At 35.2% G+C, this 22169-nt stretch overlaps 1 protein-coding gene across 1 annotated transcript in view; it reads right to left on the bottom strand.

The window, feature by feature from the left end:
- The window catches only part of LOC131696081 (bumetanide-sensitive sodium-(potassium)-chloride cotransporter-like), a 47448-nt gene extending 34944 nt beyond the window's left edge, over positions 1-12504 (bottom strand). Inside the window, exons 1-3 of the mRNA XM_058984614.1 lie at positions 12250-12504; positions 11091-11389; positions 3067-3163 (exon numbers count right to left, since the gene is read on the bottom strand). Of these exons, the coding sequence (XP_058840597.1) occupies positions 3067-3163; positions 11091-11284 (291 nt within the window). The 5' untranslated portion in view covers positions 11285-11389; positions 12250-12504. The remainder of the gene's footprint in view (positions 1-3066; positions 3164-11090; positions 11390-12249) is intronic.
- Positions 12505-22169: the final 9665 nt, after the last annotated feature.

Genomic DNA, 22169 nt, shown 5'->3' with positions numbered 1-22169 from the left:
AATTCAATAAGATTTGTAAAGCTTAGACTTGTAGTTACTCGATGGACCAAAAAATAAAAAAAAGTTCGAGTTTCGGAAAATGGTTTAATGAAAACAAAAAAAAACATCTCAAAAATTTTTTTGGTAAAATATTTTTTTTAACCGTGAAGTGGTTCCGTCGCTATACGGCTTTGAACGGGCCTATGTCCTGTGCGTTGACGGACGCTCAGGAACAAGTTCACCGCTCGTTACGTTAGTATACCGACCGAAGGTAACTGTGGTAGTCCAGATTATTTCTATAGGCGGTAGTAGTGTTTATTGGTGTGATTATAAGTTAGCGGTATGGCCTAACGGACATTTTTAGTCCGCCAGTCTGTAAGTGTGTGTATGTATGTATGTGCGTATGTGTCAAAAAAAGTTTTTTTTACTCACTACAGCAGATACCCCTTAAGATAGAGACAAAAAGGCAAAAACTTGTTCTCAATAGTAAGATCTGTCTCACTTGTTAATCAGTAAAAACACGTTGTCAATAGAAAGGACGTGTTTTTCCCAAAAACTTTATCTTTAACCTATTCATGCCATGTAAGGGTCCAAAACTATTTTCACTTGAAAATAGTGGGGTCCAGAAATACGAAAAACCTTTTTGAATAGTGATAGGTGCTTCCATCGCAGTGCTAGAAGCTGCTCAAGTTTCACCTTCCAGTGCTTAATACAATTCTCCTAGAATTTTTACAATAGTCCAATTACGTGGAAAATGTAGTCAAAGACGGTCTAAATTAATAGGTTTTAAATGTTTTCAATAATATTGCAAAATAACATATCAAAATTTCATTTTTCATCGTCAACGTAAGCTGTTCCTGGCAGCACTGCTCCATCGGAATCCAATCAGGTTAATTGTAATAAATTCAGTTCTAGAGCTAATACTTGTATCTATTAGTGCTCAAATGAAAGGTAATAGTCACATTTATTAGCCTTACTTCTTTATGGCAGCAATTCTTGCTTAAACCAAAAGTTATAGCTGTTTAAAAACGTTGTTCTTCACAAACAACATGGGCATGAATGGGTTAACTTAGGAACCATTCATAAATTTCGTAACGCAAACTGCTCAAAATTGACTCCTCCATCCCCCCTTGTAACAAATTGTCACTATCCTCCCTCTCCTATTACGTAACGAATTCTTTGAAAAAACATGTCACGTAACGTTCTAGCTTACTTTCCTTCCCCCATATGTCACAATTTTTCGCATCCTCTGCCCCCTACAAAACGTTACGTAAGTTATGAATGGTCCCTTAGCCGTGTTGATGTTAAGCGGGGATTATCATATAGACGGTCAGAATTATAATGAATCTTCGCGCGTCGTGAGAAAAGAGTTTTCATATAAGGACTTAAACTTTTTTGTTCATTTTGAAATCTTTATTAACCCTTAAATGCGCAATGTTGTTTTTAAAACAACATCTCGAAAACCATCTCAAAATTATCATAGTAACGTATTAAAGTTGTGAAATAATTTTCAGAAAATTTGAAAAAAGTTGGTTTGCGCCTTTAAGGGTTAAATTTTTTCGCTCAAAATATATTTGTTCATTTGGGAAATATCAACGAGCAAAGTCTACATGTTTTTTTTTAAGTTGGCCTCTCTGATTGCAACAGAAAGGTAATTTGAAGTTCTTCAATGTAAACCTAAAAAAATAAAAAAAATAAACGTTTTTTAAAGCAATTTTTATCTAAAAATGAGTAAAAAAATGATATTTTGTTGTTTTAACCAAAAATAAAAAAATAGGCTTATTGAAGATCGTGAAATTACCTTCAATTGGGTATCAGTATCATGAAAATCGACAAGGCCGATATGTCAACTGAAAAACCATGTCGATATTTTAACGAAATATTTTTATGCATATCTATAATAAAGTCTTTAAAACAAAAGAACTTTAAGCCTTTACATGGAAACTTTTTCAACCACGCGCAAAGATTCACTATGATTTTGACCGTTTATATGATAATCACCCCTTGATAGTACCTAATGATTGCATGTATTCGACAGACACACACGAATATAAATTGAAATGAATTGCGTACAAATCGAATATCTCTGCTGGTGATACAACGATTCTAACCATCCATAGCGTTTTTATTTTAGAAAGGTATTCTCAAATGAACTGGTCAAGCGGAAACTATTCCAAAGTACTAGCGTATCTGAGGATACAATAATACTACAACCTACTGGCGAGTATATCATATAAAGTTCGTGAATTTTACAAATAAAAGAAATAGTATCGAAGCAAGCTGCTTTCTGTTATATTTTAATTATTGTGTTTGTGGTATTATGCGCCATTTACGTTGCTGTAAAATTATCTTGGTATTCGTATTTTAACGTGGACAGGCTTTAATTAGTTTACATAGTGGTTTTTGGAATTCCCAAACTCAGTAAAAGGTATGACTGTTTGAAAAGAAAATTATTTGCCATTTTCGTTTGATTGACTTAATTCAAATTGCCGAGATTTCACTTAAGTTAGTGTGTGTTATCGTTTACCAAAATTATTACTGAGAACTCGGCTGTTCGATGCCCGGATCGATTCTCGCCTTTTTTATTCGCTGACCTCGATCAAAAAATTAACTGAACAGGCCACATACAAACCACATACTGTGGTACACTAGAAGCGTTTTCAATTAGATAAAAAACCACATAAAATTGATTGATTCGATATTGATATTCTGGAAACAGCTACGTAAAGTTTAATATTTTCCATTGCTTTATGATTTAAAACAGCCATTGCATACGATCATTGTCAAGGGCGACTAATTCACTAGTGTCCAGAGGTTCTGATTATTCCAAAAACTGATATTATAAAGGCTATGCATTCGCTACATTATTCTAATATTTAACTAGAACACAAACACCGACGAATGGTTCAACATTGTAGTATCAAGGAATGCTCACAAAAAATTCCGAAAGCTCTAGCTCATCCTGATTTTCTCCGTGAAAAGATTCAGTGTCTGGGCCAGATTGAATCCTTAATCAGTTAAAAATCGTTCACCATACTATTTAACAACATAAAGATAATTTTTCACGTAATCGTAAAATATACTTACCGGTTTTCTATCGAGGTCCCCGTGCAACTCGCCAAGAGAAGGTCGCTTCATGCGTCGTTTCGAAGTACGATAGTACTCCAAACGAGGCAACGGTTCCCTGAAAACACACAAATCCATCAAAACATTCATACGATATGGTTGAACGATCAGTCATTATATGTAGTTCATAAAAGTTAGTACTCGATCTGTACCTAGTTACATTGCACATCACCGTTCCGACATCTAGTACCACACTTTTCTTCCGCCCTAGTTTCTTATTAAGCATGCTAATTCCACTGAGCACTCTTCCGAACTGTTTTATTTCCGTTGGATGCGCGGGTAATCGTACAACTATCGAAAAATGCTGCTTGCGTATTATTAGCTAAACACAATGTCTTGTCACTTGCAGCTGTTCCCATCGACTGAATAGTATGGGATCGTAAATTGCTTGAGACTACTGAAAGTGTTGCGAGATTGCTCGCATCATTTAAGTATTCACTGATCGACGCAACGTAGCATGATTACCGGATAACAATCAATACGATAAGAGTTACAAGCTGATAGCGGTCAGATTGGGTTGCTTATGCTGGATGTAAAATGCGGCAGTAGGAGACTACCAGTTAATTCATAATTCTGGAACGCAATTGCAATCTAATTTTACCGGCAATTAATCACAAATGGAGTTGCCTTTCGATCATGTTGCAACTTATGCTAATCGCGATAGTAATTAGAATGAATCAGATTACTAGACGTCTGAAGTAATTTATAAGTGAAATGACGTTATTTGACCTTACATGTGACACGGACGCTGTGGTCGATAAGATATTGAACCAAAGATTAATCAGTAATGTATTTTTGTCCCGGAAAGGATAATAAGCACAGAAATGTATTACAATAAACCTTGTTGTAGATTATATTATATCTTTGTAAAATATAGCGACATTTCACGGCCCAGATACCGGCGGCTTTTTTAAACAAGTTGCCGACTAATGAATAACGCATGCGCTCGTCCTAGCCTCCGCCTGCTGGTTTATTATTCTATCAAAACAAATAGCGGCAATGGTGGCTCCGAATTGAATGTATCATGTGTGTCATTTCGTGGATTGGTATGATGGTAACGATTGCCGAAGCATGTGGCACGATTTATCCGAAAAATACTAGTTCCAACCTCAACCTGTCTGGTTTTGCGCAAATCTGTCTTATGGGTCTTATCGTCAATAATGGCATTATTCGCTGTATCGTACAAAGAAGCGCGATAACAGGTACAGCTAGCTGCTCAGGTTGACATTACAATTCAATGCAACGCGTAGAAAGTGCATCATCTAGTAGAATCCGTAATAATCATATATGACCTTCATTTGGGTGCGTTTACACGTATTTGGTTTCGACAGAGGTCACTCTTTGCATAACGCACCAGTTCTGGTTGTTACCGGATCATTCAATTCATTATTTGCTACCAAATGGAACGTGCTCAACGTTTTCGCCTTTGAAATGCGTCATATTTTTTTTTATTAGATATGTACGACGAAATTATCAGCAAATTTCTGAGGTCCAAAGCAGTAATATGGATAAATCTAGGCCAGACTAAGCCAGAAGGGGTTTCCAACAGGGAATAAATAACCTTAATTATATTGGAATGAAATTATAATTTATCAGATTTTTCCCTGTAATTTTCATGAACTGAGGGATAGCCAGAAACGAACGAACCTCGGTCGCATGTTGTGGAAATAGAACACTGTTATATTTCGTCGTGTGGGTTTTATTTAATTAAATAAAATATTTAGAATTATGTCAATGAAAAAATTTTGGTATTTTTAGTGCAAAGAAAAAGTAAATAAAACTGTCCAAAATAATTTAAAATGCAACTATCACCATAACAATCGATTATGAGTTGATATTTTTCAATATTTGGTTTTCAAAATAAAGTTACTTTATATCGAGGTTGCTTTATAGTGAGGTATTACTGTATACGAAAGAAAACCTTTAAAACAAGTTATTCTCACATTAGTGTATTTGATAAATCTCTTCTGATGTTTGGAAATAATAACATAAACATCCTATTCAATGTGTTGGTCTCTAAAGCTTACAAAAGAAACTTATATTTAAGAGAACTGGTTTTAAGAAAATTTCCTAAGTATATATTTATATCTTGATATACTGCATTCATGTAGCCTTTACATTTTCAACAAAGTTGTATAAAATGACCTTATTTTTGATGATTGATAATTAATTATAGGAGATTTATTCACCAAAAATATTATATCAAACTATGAGCTTTTCATGTTGGAAAACTTCTTTGAAGTTGTTAAACCTTCAAAGTGGATAGTTTCGAAATTAAGTGATTTTGACTGTTGGAAAAGTTTTCCAACATTTATTCCACTTTAAAAGTGTACATTCTTTGACATATTATACAAGAAAATAATCTATGGAGGTTTGAAAGGTATTCCATGTTGATTATTCTCGTTTGTAGACTGAAATGGTATTTGTTAGACTACTTATGATTCTGAAATTTCAATAAGTTATAAAACTTTCATTAAATTTTAGCATTTTCGAAAGATTAACGATTATCATCAACAACCCCCCTTCAGACCGAATTTTTGGCTGCGCCATTGGCGGCTTCCTAAATTAATAGATGCATTTAAGACTTCTTGTATGTTGCAGATCGAGAATGTTTAAGGATTTTCATTAATTTCTCTAACAAAGATTACAAAATTTGAGTAAACAAACTTTTTCAAATAATATTGTGAATATTATAAAACACTTAAAAAGTGGTGAATGGAGAACAGTGAGTCTGGGTATGCACGGTGCGCAAACTAGGCGCGATGGAGGATCCAAGACATGTCTTGAATCATATACAACAGGAACAACGTCACATTTTGCTTCAAGCTGTGCTCAACTCCTATTCGACAGTTTTCACGACGACACCCGCGTTAAGGCTTAGTAAGGCAAAACCGGTGTCAAAGGAGGTCAATTGTGGTAAATCTTGCAAAATAGAACACGTGGCATGAAAGGGCAGACTGTTGGCAACATCTCTGAATTTTATTAAAATGTTTGATGCATTGTCTCCATTTTTAGATACAAAAATATGTGACACTGAAAAACCGTCAACTTACCCCGGCCTCGGGGTAAGTTGGCGGTATGTGTAGATACGTAAAAAATTAGCAATCAAATGAAGAATAAAAGACCTAAGAGGTCCTATTGGAACGTGCTGAATGTCTTTTCAAGAAAACTGTATATTAACAGACATTTCCTATTATATTTCAGTCTCAATACCCCGGCATTTTGACTTTGACACGTACTCCCATATTCAAAAGCAATTTTTTGAAATTCTTTAGGTAATTGTCCGAAGTAAAGTAAGTGCAGAAGACCTGCATTAACGAGATATACAAGAAAAAGATTTTCTTACTTTGGAGTGAATTCTAGAAATAAACATTTTTGATGACTATTTTTGCAACGTAAATAGTACCGCCAACTTGCCCTGTGAGCAACACCGCCAACTTACCTCAACCGCATATTTTATAAAAACTGTTCAAAAAATAACTTTTGTTCGTGAAAAGATGTAATATCTATACAGATACTGAAAGCTCTTTGAACGCACTATCGAAAAATAAAATCATTCGGGAAATAGATTACAAATCACTCTAAATAACTCAGAGTGTTTAAAATATAGGAAATTTACTTGGTGTACTCGAAAACACAGTATCGCCCACAACGTCTACAAAACAAAATGTTTTGCAACCAAAACACAATGGATAATGGGTTTCAAAGGTTAAACGTGACTTTTTTCCAAAATGTGGCCACAACTGCTCGGCTCTGTAGTACTAGGTCACTAACAGCGATTCAATGTCTCTTTGGCCACATTCGCCACCATCATCGGTTCCGGAGCTCCGGCGGATGTATCCAAATAACAGTCACATCGGTTTCTCGGAGATGGCCTAACCAAACTTGGCTTCAAACGAAAAGTGTTTTATTCCCGTAGATGGCTTTTAAATTTCATCCCGATCCGACTTCCGGTTACGGCGTGCGGTCACAAAGTAAATTCCAAGTCAAACCGATACTCCGACGAAAGCAAAAAAGGTAAAAATTCCGCTTAAATGTCTGTCAAACAACTTACATTTGCAGTTCTAAGCCCCTGACGGCCTACCGAAGTTTCGTTGACTACATTGACCACCATCGACGGTTCCGGAAGTGCCCCGGGAAAGTGACCACCTATTAAAATTAACAAACTCACATCAGTTCATTGTGGATGGGTGGGCCGATATTCTTTAAACTTAGTCCAAAATGAAAGGTATATTAATCCCACAGACATTTATAAAATTTCGTGCATATCGCTTGTATGGTTCCGGAAATATAGAGTGAAATGTCCCGTTATATATGAAATTCCCAGAGAACTGAATTGAACATTTTTTTCAAAGGGGGGACCTCATGAAATTTCAGAAATGGAATTAGAATTTTTGATGCCAAATATCTTTAAAACACCTGAAACGTCGAGATTTTATGTTATCTCAAAAAATTTTATGACTAAGATCGACTTTTTGGGACTTGGAATTTCGCTCTTTTTTCCAATTTAATATTACCGTGGCTGTTTCGAAATATTTTCGAAAACATTTTATGGTGTTAAGACCATTTGGGCATAAAATATCCTTCCTATACCTGGTGCGAACATTACCCGAGCTGAGTCTTATAATAAATTGAAAACTAAAGTTTATGTTGTGATGTTCGGCAAATGATTACTCAGGTTGCTGTCGTTTTGGTCGTTTTAACGGTTAAAGAATCAAACTTGGAGAGCAGGAAAATTGTTCTATGATATCAAACAGAAAACTATTGCTCCTATCAGTGCGAGTAAATTGAAAGCTCATTGAGATGTTGAAATTTTTTTGATAAGAAGATATGTATTCACTTTGATGTTCTACCAAAGAAATATAAACAAAGAAAATTCTCCTAAGAAACGTAGAGTAGACAAGGATAGCAAAATGAGATCAAAATTTGATGTCATGTTTAAAGAATCTAGGGCACATTCCCGCGTTCGGGGACAACGTTTGCACGCATCATGCAACTGTTAACAGCTCGTCGTTTGAAAAATCCTACGATGTACGCTAAAAGAGCTGAATTGAATACTTTAAAAGTTCTAACACAACGTTAAAATTGTGGATTCGTTGTTTTTCAGGTTGTCATTTAATTCTGAGAGGTGAAAATGTCGCGTTAGGGGACAACAGAGCAAAATATTGATTTTTAACCTACACTTGTTTTTATCAAAAAACCTGCTCTATCTCAATCTTTAGAGCATCCATTTGTTCTAGGAATTTGATCATTGATAGTCACAGAACAATACTGTTTACTTAGATTTTCGAGTTTTCATGAAAATTTTTCCACGACCGAAGCAAACGCTGCGTTAGGGGACAACACCAAAATGAACACAAACGGTCGCACATGAAGTGTTGTCCCCTAACGCAACTGAAGTGTTTGCTGAAGCTCAAACAAAGCGATGTAGGGTGATGAGCCTATTTTCACCATATTAAGCAAGGTGCCTCACTAATTCGGTAATTTCTTGCCTTACAATCAATGGAATGCGTAAAAAAATACATCAACCGCTTTGCTTCGTTGTTAAGAACCAATATAATAACACAAATGCGTTGAAAACAGTAAATTTCTCGTGTTTGAGCACAATGAAAACTCGAATCGAGTGCCCCTATTGTTGCGCTACCATTTGACTCAATACGGTGAACAAAGATGGCAGACACTGCTCTAACCAACGGCTTTAAATGGGTAGGGTGATAATAGAAACATGGCGCAAATAGGCTCATCACCCTATATTACCTCTAAACCTGTAAATATCTCAAAATAAAGATTTGAAATGCCAAACTAGCTGTATTTATAGTTTTACCTTTATGTGTATTTGACAAATGATATTTAGGAATCAAATTAACCCATTATTGCCCAACCTACTATATATAGTAGGTGCTAAGAAGAACTCCTATTACTAAAACAATAACGCAGACCAGGCATTATCAATGAGTTAATATTGTTCATATACTCTTCCAGAATATGTTTAGAGAAGTTAGAGTGGTTAAACTGGTGTTTATGTTTTGTTTTCAATCAATTTTTCCTTAAGGGGTTACACATTTTTGTCAGGATGAAAAAAATCGAATTTTTGTAAATTAGATATTCTGAAACTACATACGCTGAGGAAAATTTTCTCAAAATTTCATTAAGATCGGAATACTACATCTTGAGTTACAGCTATTCAAAGGCCGCTACCCATCGACCACTAGTAGGCAGCGCGTAGTGTTTGATACGCTAGACCGTTGACTCGCTGCACCGACAGTAAAACTCGATTATCTCGGAGTTGTATTTTGTTGAAAAGTTCATTCGCGGCGATCACGATATCTCAAGAGCCAATTTATCGATCAATCTGAAATTTTCACAGGTTGTCCCTTATTATATCAGCTACTTTAAGTACAGAAATAATTATACTGGAATGACCACATCATTTTTTCCGATCGGAAAACTTAATTTGTGATGCGCGTGAAAAATAAGTTGGGCAATAATGGGTTAATATTGATTGAGAACAGGACACACCGCATACCACAGTGTGGCCCGGTATAGAAGAGATTGTAGACCACAATCGCCACTTTCTAATGGTTCGAAAAAGGTGGTTTCAAGTAATTTTTATTAAGTATTGACATCGGAAAATATATGAAATAAAATTAACTGTTTATTAGGGAGACTCAAAAATTTTTTATCGTTGTTGACCAAATAAGTTTTTTTCAAGTAATTTTGGTGCGCTGGCTTTGTTTTTTGACATTATAAAATCTTGAAAATAAAATTGGCTGTTGATTAGGGTATATCAAAAAATCGTCATTAGGGTGGTTCAATATTTATTTTTTGTTGCGTTAAAAATAGACAAATGTGACTGAAGCAACTCAACAAGGCTGTCAAATGATTATTCTTTGAACTTTGGAAACCCAGCGAATGACCACATATCTTACTTGTAAAAAATTTCAATCCCTCTTAAAAACTGCACAGCATTTGAAGTTACAGAATAAATTCAAAATGTGCTGTGCTGAAAAAAAAGCAGACGACGAGACACTCTTAGGGGCCATGCATAAATGACGTAGCATTTTGGGGGGTAGGGAGGGTATACCAAATTTGTGACGAAGTGTGACGAGGGGGAGGGTAGGGTCAGAAGTTGTGCGACGTAGCATTATGTTTAAAACCAATTGTTTAGAGAAAATAATTTAATGTTCCTCCATTCCCAAGAGAAATGAATTTAAATTCAACTTTTGATGCGGTTTTTCATGAGGTAAATTTTACGATTCGCGGAATTACAAGTTCGCAAAAATACGAAAAGATTTTGTATACGGATTTAACTTGCTACATTAGTTAGCTATTGTTGCTAACTAGTAGACTTAGTTTGGAGCTGAATTAAATTTTCAGTTCGGATTCAACCAAACAAAATTTAGTAATTTAGATGAACGTGTGGTTCTTAGAATCATTGGTAGCTGCACGATTGTGAACTGAGAGAACTTGTCTTCATGCTCCCCTTAACATTTAAAATTCAAAACAAAATTATCAACACTATATTTGTTATGAAATGGGCTTATTTTGCACGCAATTTGCTGTTATAATGAAAATGTTGATAGAAGTCGTCAAACATTTTGAAAGGACATGAATTTAAAATAATTGAAAAACATATGTAATTTTTTTTCATCACCCGGTCGCTTTGCATGGGACGAGGGGGAGGGGGTAGGTAAATGCTACGTTATTTACGAGGGGGAGGTTAGAATTTTGTGACCAAATGCTACGAGGGGGGAGAGAGGGATCAAAAATCGCCGAAAAAAAGCTACGTCATTTGTGTACGGCCCCTTATGTAACAATCTACCCAACTTTTAACTGCTCCCGGCTTATTATCTCCGAATGACTTCCGAACCCATCAAATAAAGATTAGGAGAAATAAAAACCTAGACCGTTTAGCGATGATGCATTGTAAATAGGATTTTTACGATCGGTAACATAAATATATAGAAATAACGTGAATTACCCACCTGGTCAGGTAGCTGCCATAGTCAGAATCAGTCGAAGAGACAGTGCGATTATCAAGGTCTAGCGTCGTTTCATTGTAATTGCCGCTTATGGTGAAAGTAGCCGCATGCTGGTTGTTATTGTTTTTATTGTTGTTCCTGAAGTTTCCCAGAATGCGATTGCTGATGCGAGTTATCGAGAAACGGTCCACCTTCATCGTGATTGTTAAGTGATGATGATGTGTGATGCACTAAGATCAATCGATTGTCCGATTTGATAAGGAGAGGACTCGAAGACGTTCAGTAAACTGGACACATTTCACCTGAGGGTGGTAGAATTGTATGACGCTATGATGAATGGTACTCCAGAGTGAAATCGATTGTTATTGAACGTAGATGAGGCATGTGTAGTGATTATTTATTAATTCGATCGATCCGTGCTCGAAGTGTGTGCTAATTATATCAAGTTATTAAATTAGAGCTTAACTGATTCGAATTTACAAAACAAATGTTCTTGCTCTAATTGGCTCAAATTGATGGGGCAACAGACGGGAGTATGAGTAAATGGGATTTTCAGATCCATGCATTAGTTGATATACTTAATCTTTGAAAGAGTAAAGCGGGAGTACAACCAGCTGTGTACCACTATGGGCAATTACTTCCAAAAGCAATTTGAATATCAGTTGCCTAACAATATAAGTTGAGATATCTTCTCAAAACCACCTAATCGTGTTTTATACGTTCTGGTGATTTCGTGTAATAGAATGTGCGGTTATTAGTTTTTATTTGCAATACAAATTAATTGACCGTACAATTTACCTAAAAAATAACTGTTAAGCACTTCCGCGGGATATTCGTATTTGTATAATTACACCTTGACTCTTTTTTTGTGTTATCCCTTCATGATCACTTCCACGCTGACCCCTTTTCAATAGATTCTTGAGAGTCAAGAATATTCGTAGCTAACATTATGCTTTCTAGTAAAAGTATTTGGACAAGTTTACAACTTTAAATGCTGTAATTTGCTAACTAATATGTAAACAGCTTCCTGGAACAGTATTAGCCAAACATCCGACCTTATGTCTATACACTGTCTTCAACTATTTTACACATGCTTGATAACGATTAGTGAAATTGATAATTACACTATATTTCCACAATTCGTTATTTTAACATCACATACCACGTTCTAGACCATTCAGTTGTAACCAACAGCTTCACTTGATTTTGCAAAAAATCACAAATAATTTATCGTTCAGAATAGTTTCTGACTCTGATACTGTTATTCTTCTATTGTGAACAGCATAGCTTAAATCTGGTTCGTCACTGACTGAGCATTGCAATCATTCCACCCGTTGCTAATTGTTAACCACCCTCTCGTTTATGTCAATTTTGTCTAACTAGCGACAGCTCACACCACTTACGATCACGGCGACCGATCGACTGTGAAAAGCGCCATTTTCGCCCTCCCGTAGTATATATACGGCGGTGCGTTGTCGGCTGGTTTGGGGTGTAAATTAGCACTAGCTTATTTTGTTCTTGGTTATTTCTGCTTATTCTTTGCTGCTCGGAAGCGCTCGTTGATATCTATGGGGGTGGTTGTTGTGGTTGCTCGTTAGGGCTCCCGTGTGACGTACCTGCGATCGATCGATCGTTCGAAAAATACTCATAATGCTGAGGGGCAGAAAGCGGTATTACAGATAGGCATTGTTCGTTATGATGATGTCACGAAAACGGAGATGAGTTTGTGATGTATGTATTTGGTGTCCGTATGATAGCCTATTTATAAAAAAACATTTTCGCTAATCGTAAGGTAAATGTTAGGATAAATAATTCACGATACGTAGCGGGATGATCTTACAAAGATTGCCTCGTGACATTCTGTTACCGCACTGTACAGATTGTGTTCGCGAGGATGTACTCGTGTCACTTATGAAAGCTTGGGAGTAGTGACCAATATTCAGTACATACGTACTAAAATTATATCATGCGGGCCGTAAAATGCGAGAACATTTATCACTTTTCAAACGTGGATCGCATAACTTTCTGGAAATCAAGTAGATGTCATTGTTTGTATTATTATTTACCCTTATTTGATAGGGACAATTCATAAATTATAGTTCCTCTTTTAGTACGTAACGAATTCTAAGAACAATTGTTTTCTCCAGTTGAAACAGATTACGCAACACTTGCTCGTCTTTCCCTATATGTCTTAACGTGTCACATTTTATAATACTCCTTCCCTTCTAAAAGTATTACGTAATTTTTGAATGGTTCCATAGAGTTGCACATATTTGCCGCTTTTGATAGAGTGTATCAGGGCATAACATGGTCGAAATGGCAGTAATTCGAAATTAACGATAGTTCTTATATTTGTTTAGATTCTAGCTTACAGATCGAGAGATAATGGTATTCATTGGAAATTACCATTTTATGTTCGGGATAGCCCCAGGAGCTACTTTGAGCCCGTTGATGTTTCTGCTTTAGTTCAATGACATGTAATTAGTATTGAAGGTTCCTCTTCGGTCCTTCGCAGACGATTTAAAAATATTTCGTCTCATCCACTCAATTGACGACTGCAGCTCCAACTACAGCTTAAAAACTTCTCTGATTGTGGTGTAGCAAGAACCGCGTAAGTGTAAATTCGAAGAAGTGCTCGGTGATCGAATTGTCACAAAAAACATTCTGGTCTGGTGCTCCCCAGGGGGCAACCATTTCGCCTGCCCTGGATTTTACTCGCCTGATATATTTACCTTTATTTACAAGGGATTGTGTGGACTGATCGAAAGGGATTAAGATCATTGTCAATTAAAATTTTTGTTCATAAGAAGATCATTAAATGACAAAAAAACCAATAGAAACTGATAGATCTTGAAACATATTTAGAAGCTACTTGGTTTTTTGTTTCGCTATTTTGTGTGAGCGAATCGTCTTATTGTAGGGGAGGCCGGGGCTAGTTAGCGGTGTTTTCAGTTTTCATTTTTTATCGTTTTTGTTTAGGTAGATCGTGCAAAACAGAAAACGTTACATAAAAGGGCCTGTTGGCACCATGTCTGATTTTTTTCAAAGTGGTTGTTACATTGTCTTTGTTTTTGTAGACAAACATATGTGACGCGGAAAACTTGCCAACTTACCCCAGCAGCCTCGGAGTAAGATGGCGGTATGTACGGGGTGTTAGCGGTACGCTAAAAAATAAGCAATCAAATTGAAATTGTATTGCTTTAGGTATCCTAATTGAACGTGCTGGATGTCTTTTCAATACAAATATATATTAACCGAATATTTAAATTTGACAGCATTTTGACTTCGATGGAGGATTCATGTTGAAAAGTAAATTTTCGATATTTTTCAGACGATTGGACGAAGTAAATGTTTCTTAAATTGACGAGATACGTAAGAAAAGGATTCCTACCTTGGGTCGAATTCTAGAAATAAAAATATTTGACTAGTTTTGCACTGTAAATAGTACCGCCAACTTACCACAACCGCATATTTTATAAAAAAAAGTATGTAACAAATAACTGAAAGCTCTTTTCACGTACCGCAAACTGGGGTGACTTTGATCATCGGGGTGATTTTGATCACTCGAAACTTTTTTCGTAGATCGCTTATTAAACCAGAATAGTCTACCGAGTCATTTTAGTTTGAAATGATTTTTACTCTAAACTTATGAAATACTGGTTTGTTATACTTTTTGAGTATATTGTTCGGTTTTTGGGTACAAAAACTACAAAAAACCGAAATTTGACTTTACCTTATTTTTACGAAGCTTCATAAAGTGTCTATTTTTTTTTATTAAACTAATAAATCTCAGATTTGAGCAAGAGTAATAAATTACAAGCGAGATTTTATTTTCCTTTAGAGTGGGATGTACCAAATTTACTTTTAAGAGTTTGTTTATTTTAAATGCAATTTTTTGTGAAACTAGTTGGCAATTATTTTAAATTTTTTTAAGCTAAAACTCGCAACTTTTTTATTGTTCAATATTCCAACGTGTTAAAATGGATGAAACATTTTGTACATTGATAAAGCACTGAAATAAAACATTTTTAGCAGTTTTGAAGGTTTTCAGAATCTTTTATTCTAGTTGGACACAAATTATACGAATTTTGGTTACTCGAATTTTACAGTACATTGAACGCTTTGTATAATACTAATTAACATCTATTTAACAATGAGTATCTTTCCAGAATTAGTTTAGACAAAACATTTGAATGAAAAACATTGACATCAATAACTTAATGTGGGTGAACATGCAGGTTATCAAAGTCACCCCGGAATACGAAAAATTCAAAAAAATGTCTTGCGTCTAAAAATATGCAATGATTACTTCGAAAAGTGACCAATGTCACTATCGAAAAATAAAATCATTCGTGGAATAGACTTAAAATCACCTTAAATCACATAAAATGTTCAAAATTTTGAAAATTTACTTAGTATGCTCGAAAACACAACATCGCCAACAGCTTCTACAAAACAACATGTTATGTTTTTCATTACTTGAGGTATATACCAAGAGACAGCACCATATAACTAATATAAACTCTAGAAAAATGGAATCCGTTAACTTGCCAAAACCGTCAACTACTCCCTACAGTTACTGAAACAAGTCCCATATGATCAAAGTTACTTCGATGATTGAAGATACCCCGATTTTTTAATTTATCATTATTTAAATCATGTAGGATAGGATAGGATGCCCAGAAAACAGATTTTTTAATGATTTGTTTTAGAAACGTGAATTCATCAAATGTATCAGGAATCAGAACACAACTGCTGAAATGGCAAAAACCTGAAGTTTAATGAAATACTTTCGCTACGAAGGCGTGAAAAATACTGCTTATTAAAATTGAAGGAAAATATCAGCACCTCCGAGAGAGATATAATATATTACTTTTAGAGCCGTCTTAAGGCCCCTGGGCACTTTTGCAGTAACGGGCTCTTTTCGTTGAACAGGTGTAAGCAAAAATTTATGAAAGGAAACGTTAAAGTACGAGAAAAATTAATTACGATCATTTGAAAAAAAAAATTAAGAAAATTGATTGAGTAGTTTTTCGGCAATCGTGATCACGGAGCAATCATTTTTAGTAAGACGACATTTCGAGATAATCGAGTTTAAAATTTCAAATTACTATTGGTCTTGGTAGACGAAGCGCGCTTGGAAGCGCTGTAACTTTCGATCTATTTCTCGGATCTCTATAAAAATTTGGAAAAACATTCTCGAGGGGTTGTACATTCAGATAAAGCAATAAAAAATAATTCGATTTTATGAAAAATGAAAAAAGTATTAACCCCTTAATAAAAATTTGCTTGATTGCTAAATTAGTCAATATATTCTCACAAACTGAGTTTTTTTGGATTCTGGAATGATTATGACTTTCATTGGTTTAGTTTTCTATAAAAATACACTGAGAAAAAAAATCAGTTTGGACAAGGAAAAGTTTTTTTCAAACAACGTTTTTTCCTTGAAAGTGCCCAACTTGAATTTTTGATTTTCATGTCATGATTATCTATCTTGGAACAAAATTTCATCCAAAACAAAAATGGGTTTTTTTTTGTAAATCGACTTTAAATTTTTGAAATCGATTTTTTTCAGTGTAGGATTCAATGAAGAATTCTTTCAATATTTTTATTTGAAAATTCGACTAATTTTGTGAAAATCACCCCTACAACATTTTTTTGTAGGATTTGTCATCTTTAGACTATAGCTTTTTGAAAAAAATTGGTAAAAAAAGTTTGGCCCTTTTCAAAAGACAGTCTAGATCATTTTTGGAAAATCAAAGTATGCAAAGTGGCTTTTTGTGACAAAGTCTTCATGTACAGAAAGTTTCATTAAAATCTGAGAGGGTGCTGCCAACTCCGAATACGATTTGGCGCGAAATTCGTCAATACCTAGCGGGATTGTTAGGCCCCCCTTGCCTTATTGTGCATGTAAAAAGTTTATACGAATCTATGAAGCACACCATATGTGACATTTCCGTATTATCTTACTTTTTCAATAAATTTTAGCGTCAGTTAATAGAATTTCCATGATCAAGCTCTTGCTGCATGCATAACGCTTTGTAACTAAGAAATCGATAGCCGCCGGGCCTGGCAGACCCGCGTGCCTTTTTGATGGTTAAGTTTAAATGTAAAAGCCATTGGAATATATGGAGGAAGTGCATGGTTATAAATTCCAGGGAAATTATACATGCAAGAAGATCTGAGTTCATCTGATTTATTGACAAGTGACTCTATCATGCGCACGATCTCCGAAAAAAGCAAAATCCCGGACACCCTAAGGTAGAGTTACTATAGATTTCAATGGTAAAGACATATTGTAATGGCTATAAGATAACAGGGCATTCTAAGGCTAAAAATAAAAGATTTTGCGTGGTGTTTCCCTAAATAGCAGTTACATAATCAAGCAGTAACCTGACAGAATTAACATGTAATAATCTGACCTTCATAGTTCCATGGCGTTGTTTAAGGTTGATGAGTGCTTTGGCCAAGAGGGAATGCAGAAGTAGAGACCGTCCACCATTTGAACGTTGTCTTGACCAGGAAATATCTTTGTATTCCATGATGAGTTTAAGGTGGCTTTTGTGAACAAAGCGCGAAATTTTCTATTTCTTGATTATTTTTTACAGGTTTAATCTGAATCGAAGCTTTAGTTGCCAAACTTCGTTAACAAGTAGGCGAGAGTTGCCATTTTAAAGGATTAAGTATAATAAAGTATATAGGGTAACATGGGGAGACTTGATCAGGTTTTCAGCTAAACCTGCATAAATCTCTAAAAAAGCTTCCAATCCTTCCAAAGTCATTGAGATATAATGTGCAAAGCTATTGTGCGTATTCAGGATTTTTTGCAGAATTTTTAGTTTACTTTTTCAAAATATATAAAAGTTTTTCTATGATCATTTTTTTTGCTCAAGTCCTCACTGCGGAGATAAAATAAATAAATAAATAGTAAATATTACCACTTGGTCATGTCTCCCCATAAAATCTTCCTCAAGTCTCCCCAACATTAGTTATTGCGTTTAATGTCGTGAAAATTTTAGTACTAACTATTACAATGTTCCGATTTATGCAATATTATTTCCCTAGTTCATAACGAATAAAATAATGTATGAGTACTTTAAAAGTAATTATTAGTAGATAAGATATATCCATATAAAGTCTGTTTAAAAATTACATCATTTAACGCAAATTTATTAATTACGGAATATTTTCTATAAGGAAAGATATTTCATTCCAAACGTTTAAAATTACCTTGAGAAGGCCAAAACAACTTTAAAATTAAATTTTTGAAATTTTTTTTAAGAACCTTATAGAATACGTCATAGCCAATAATAGAATTTTGCGCTTGGTCAAGTCTCCCCTTGTTCCCCTATCACAAATTCTAAGTCTCACAATGCCGACAAAATATTGAATATTGACAAAATATTGTTGTTGATTTTGACCGCTGTTCGTTTGTATTGTCGTTGATTTTTCAGATTTTCCTTGCCATAGGCCTAAAGTTATCCTTGCTCTCAATTGAGTGCAATGGCTTTAAATTTTTATAACTTACTCAGTAATCTATAGCTAATTGAATGTCGTTAAAAAGTAAAAAAGAAAATGTATTAGTCGAAACAAAAAAAGAATAAAAAGGAACTGATGGAAACCCATCATCAGCGGTGGGTAGTCGCTGTAGGTAGGCAAAGCCACCACCTTACACATAGTAGCAAACCCACTAACACTGCAAGAGCAATGGTCTAATAAAAATCTACCTCGGCATTCGAAAGGCAAACAGAGATCAACAGCAGCATTTCATTGGTGCTGTAATCAGTGATGCCACAAGCACAGATTTATCTGGAAAGGTACAGATTTTTGAAACATTTTTGGTACAGATTCTGTACGGTACAGATTACAGATTTTTATTAAAAAGTACAGAATAGTACAGATTTTTTCACATGACAGCAAGGTAAAATAATTTAACCCTGCGATGCATCCCAGTAAACAGCAGGTAAACGTTGAGTTAGGCAGCAGGGATGGCAAGAATCTGAAGTGGAGCTGGTACTGATTGAGCTTGAACTGAAGTTGACATTAGAATGCGATTTGCGAGAAACCTGCTTCCAGCAAATGCAAGGGATGATGTCTAAGTGAAAGCCGAGTGAATCTTCTCGGAGTGCATACGTTTGCTCTGACCTTCTCCATTTGAATTCCTGCAAGCAGGTTTCTCGTATCCTACTGATATTACCAGCCCCATCTCAGCTTCTCGCCGCCACCCTGTTGGTCACCTTTGGTTGCAAACAAAGTGGGAGCGAAAATTTGAGCTGGATCTGATATTGGATTTACCCAGTCACACTCATCCGGAATTCTAACTGGTTTCTTGCGTAATTCCAGCTCAAATAAAACAACCGAGTCAGAGCGTCTGGTTTAACTTCCCCGAATGAAAAATATGTAAGACAAAACGATATTTATAAAACAACCTTGTTATTGTTTGGGTACAGAATCCGGTACAGATTTTTCTATAGAAGAGATAGATTTTTTAACTCCCGGTACAGATTTAATTGTGGCAACACTGGCTGTAATCGTCGACAGATTTTCAGTGGTGATCTTACGTGACTTCTCTTTTGTCGGTTCTCATGGTAAATAGGGACAAGTCTGTCTTTACCGGGAGACATGTTGGTAGACTTGAGCGATTCGTAGTAATGCTGCCTAAGCTCGACTCTTGCTAGTAGAAGACAAAAGATTAGTCCGTAACATTTTAAGCCTGTTTCTAAGATCCTGCCGCTTTTAGTTTTCCGATTTATATAATTCACATCCTTGCTCTCACACGAGTACTATGGCTTTAAATTTTCATAACTTTTCCTACTCAGTAATCTCTAGAATTGAATGTCATTAAAAAGTATAAAAGACTACATATTAGTCTAAATAAAAAAGGAAATAGTCTAAAGTTAAAGATTGTCCAATTTATTGGATTGGAAATGTACACCATTTAAATGTGCAGGATAAGTTTGGTTTAACCTTTTGAATTCTTCTGATGAGCATATAACAGCCAGCTTAATCGCGATATAGACGTTAATTCCAAAAATGCAAAGGATAATTTCATTGTCAAATAAAGAAACCTAGTGAGAATTATACGAGTACGCAATAGAATTGTGCCCTTTTAGATTTGTTCAGAGCGTCTTGATAGTGAGCAGTACATATAATATTTTTGATATGATGAAACTGGTCGGAGTCGACATCCAACTTCGGAGAAAGCCACATATTCTCTTCCAATGAACATTTCAATCCACTGAATCTCGCCGAATTTAAGATCAAGCGATATAATTTTGATTCTAAGCACGCATATCGCTTAGAAAGATTATTCTTGTTCCATTTGTGCTGTAGGAATCGAAATAACGGCTCTTTGTAATATTTCCGTTTTTGTACAATTTTGTTTTGTTGAAATAGGTATTTTTAATAAAACATTCACGAGACGTTTTGTACACTCGTTTATTATGACCGGCATTGGATGACGTAGAAAATGAATTGAACGATTTTATCTACCTACTCATATGATATAGCCACACCAGTAGTTAACTAATAAGCCTGACTGCTTTTTACCCTACCGTGTCAAAGTTTAATCCCTGTCAAAGTTACTGGTTTGCTAAGATGGAAAAGTCATCCTTCGTAAGGGAAGTGGCTCACATTTTGACTTTGCAGTCATCGTTTGGCCGTAAGCTTGTTTGACTCCAATATATATATATATATATATATATATATATATATATATATATATATATATATATATATATATATATATATATATATATATATATATATATATATATATATATATATATATATATATATATATATATATATATATATATATATATATATATATATATATATATATATATATATATATATATATATATATATATATATATATATATATAATCTACTGTATCGATTTTGTTGACTATTTTCGACAAGTTTAAGACTAAGAGAAACGGAAGCAAATTGAAAGACAGATAGGTTTTCTAGAGCGAATCAGTTATAAACTTAGAACGAGAAACTAGGACTAGGCAGGCCCATATGGACATGATCGAAAAGAAATGTGAAGAATCCTTTGCCTTCTGCTGGTAGGAGTTAGGCTTTCTACCCAAAGCTACCGCATGGTCGTTTATAAAACCTAACTCATCATCATGTTTTACCGCCGATGCCAAAAAATACTTCACAAATCCTCACTTAGAACGACCATGCGATCATTCTTTACCTTCCGCTAGCATAGCCAACAAAATTAAAAATGTATAGTGTAGTCGTGTTAAATTCCGCCTGAGCCTTGGAAAACCAGGTAGTACATGACATATCCAGCAACTTTGATGAAAATGGTATTCCTCTAAATAGAATTCGACCAGTTAAAAATATTTGGTAAAAGTTTCCATGCGTGCAAAGTTGTAAATAAAAAGGGCTAAGGTTATTGGATGATTTGAAAGCTTTTTAGCGTCGAACGTCCGATCGACGGTTTATTTTTCTTTTTTCACCATCTGCATTCGAGTGACGCATAGAATCGGCAGGCCAAGCCTTTCTCATTCGTCATTCCTCTGGCCCCACCATGGGCGCCCACGAGTAATGGAACAAATGGTTAATTATGGTTTCAGACTACCAAAACGCTCCTCAAGACGGGGTGAAAGCGGGGAGGTTTGGCGCCACACCCGAAAAGGACCATTTGTTAGAGTTGTCCTGAATGAAACCTTAGCTCTACGTACGTCCTAGAAATTGGAATCGAAACAGTGCAAAGAAACGCCCATGTCCTCTTCGTGATAATTGTATGTTTGTTTTTGAGAGTTGAGATGTGAGTATCGGCGCTATAGATCATACATGAATGACAGGTAAACGAGAAATTCTAGAATTCAGGCAAAGTTGACTTGACTTCAATCAAAGGAAGAAGCGATCTCTAGTTCCTAGACTTACTATAAGCGGTAATAAATGCAGGCAAGACATACTTTTCTGTACGACTGTTTGAAATAAAACATCATTTCACCGTTTTTTGCTTTTCCCCATACCTCCGAGCGCGGATTGTTCGTACCATAACACGGTGCTACAGTGATTTTGTACTTTTCAACTGTCTTAGTATTGTTCGTAGATTTC

This window comes from Topomyia yanbarensis, unplaced genomic scaffold, assembly GCF_030247195.1.
Source record: "Topomyia yanbarensis strain Yona2022 unplaced genomic scaffold, ASM3024719v1 HiC_scaffold_7, whole genome shotgun sequence".
Classification (NCBI taxonomy): domain Eukaryota; kingdom Metazoa; phylum Arthropoda; class Insecta; order Diptera; family Culicidae; genus Topomyia; species Topomyia yanbarensis.
This window is presented reverse-complemented; position numbering and strand designations above follow the sequence as displayed.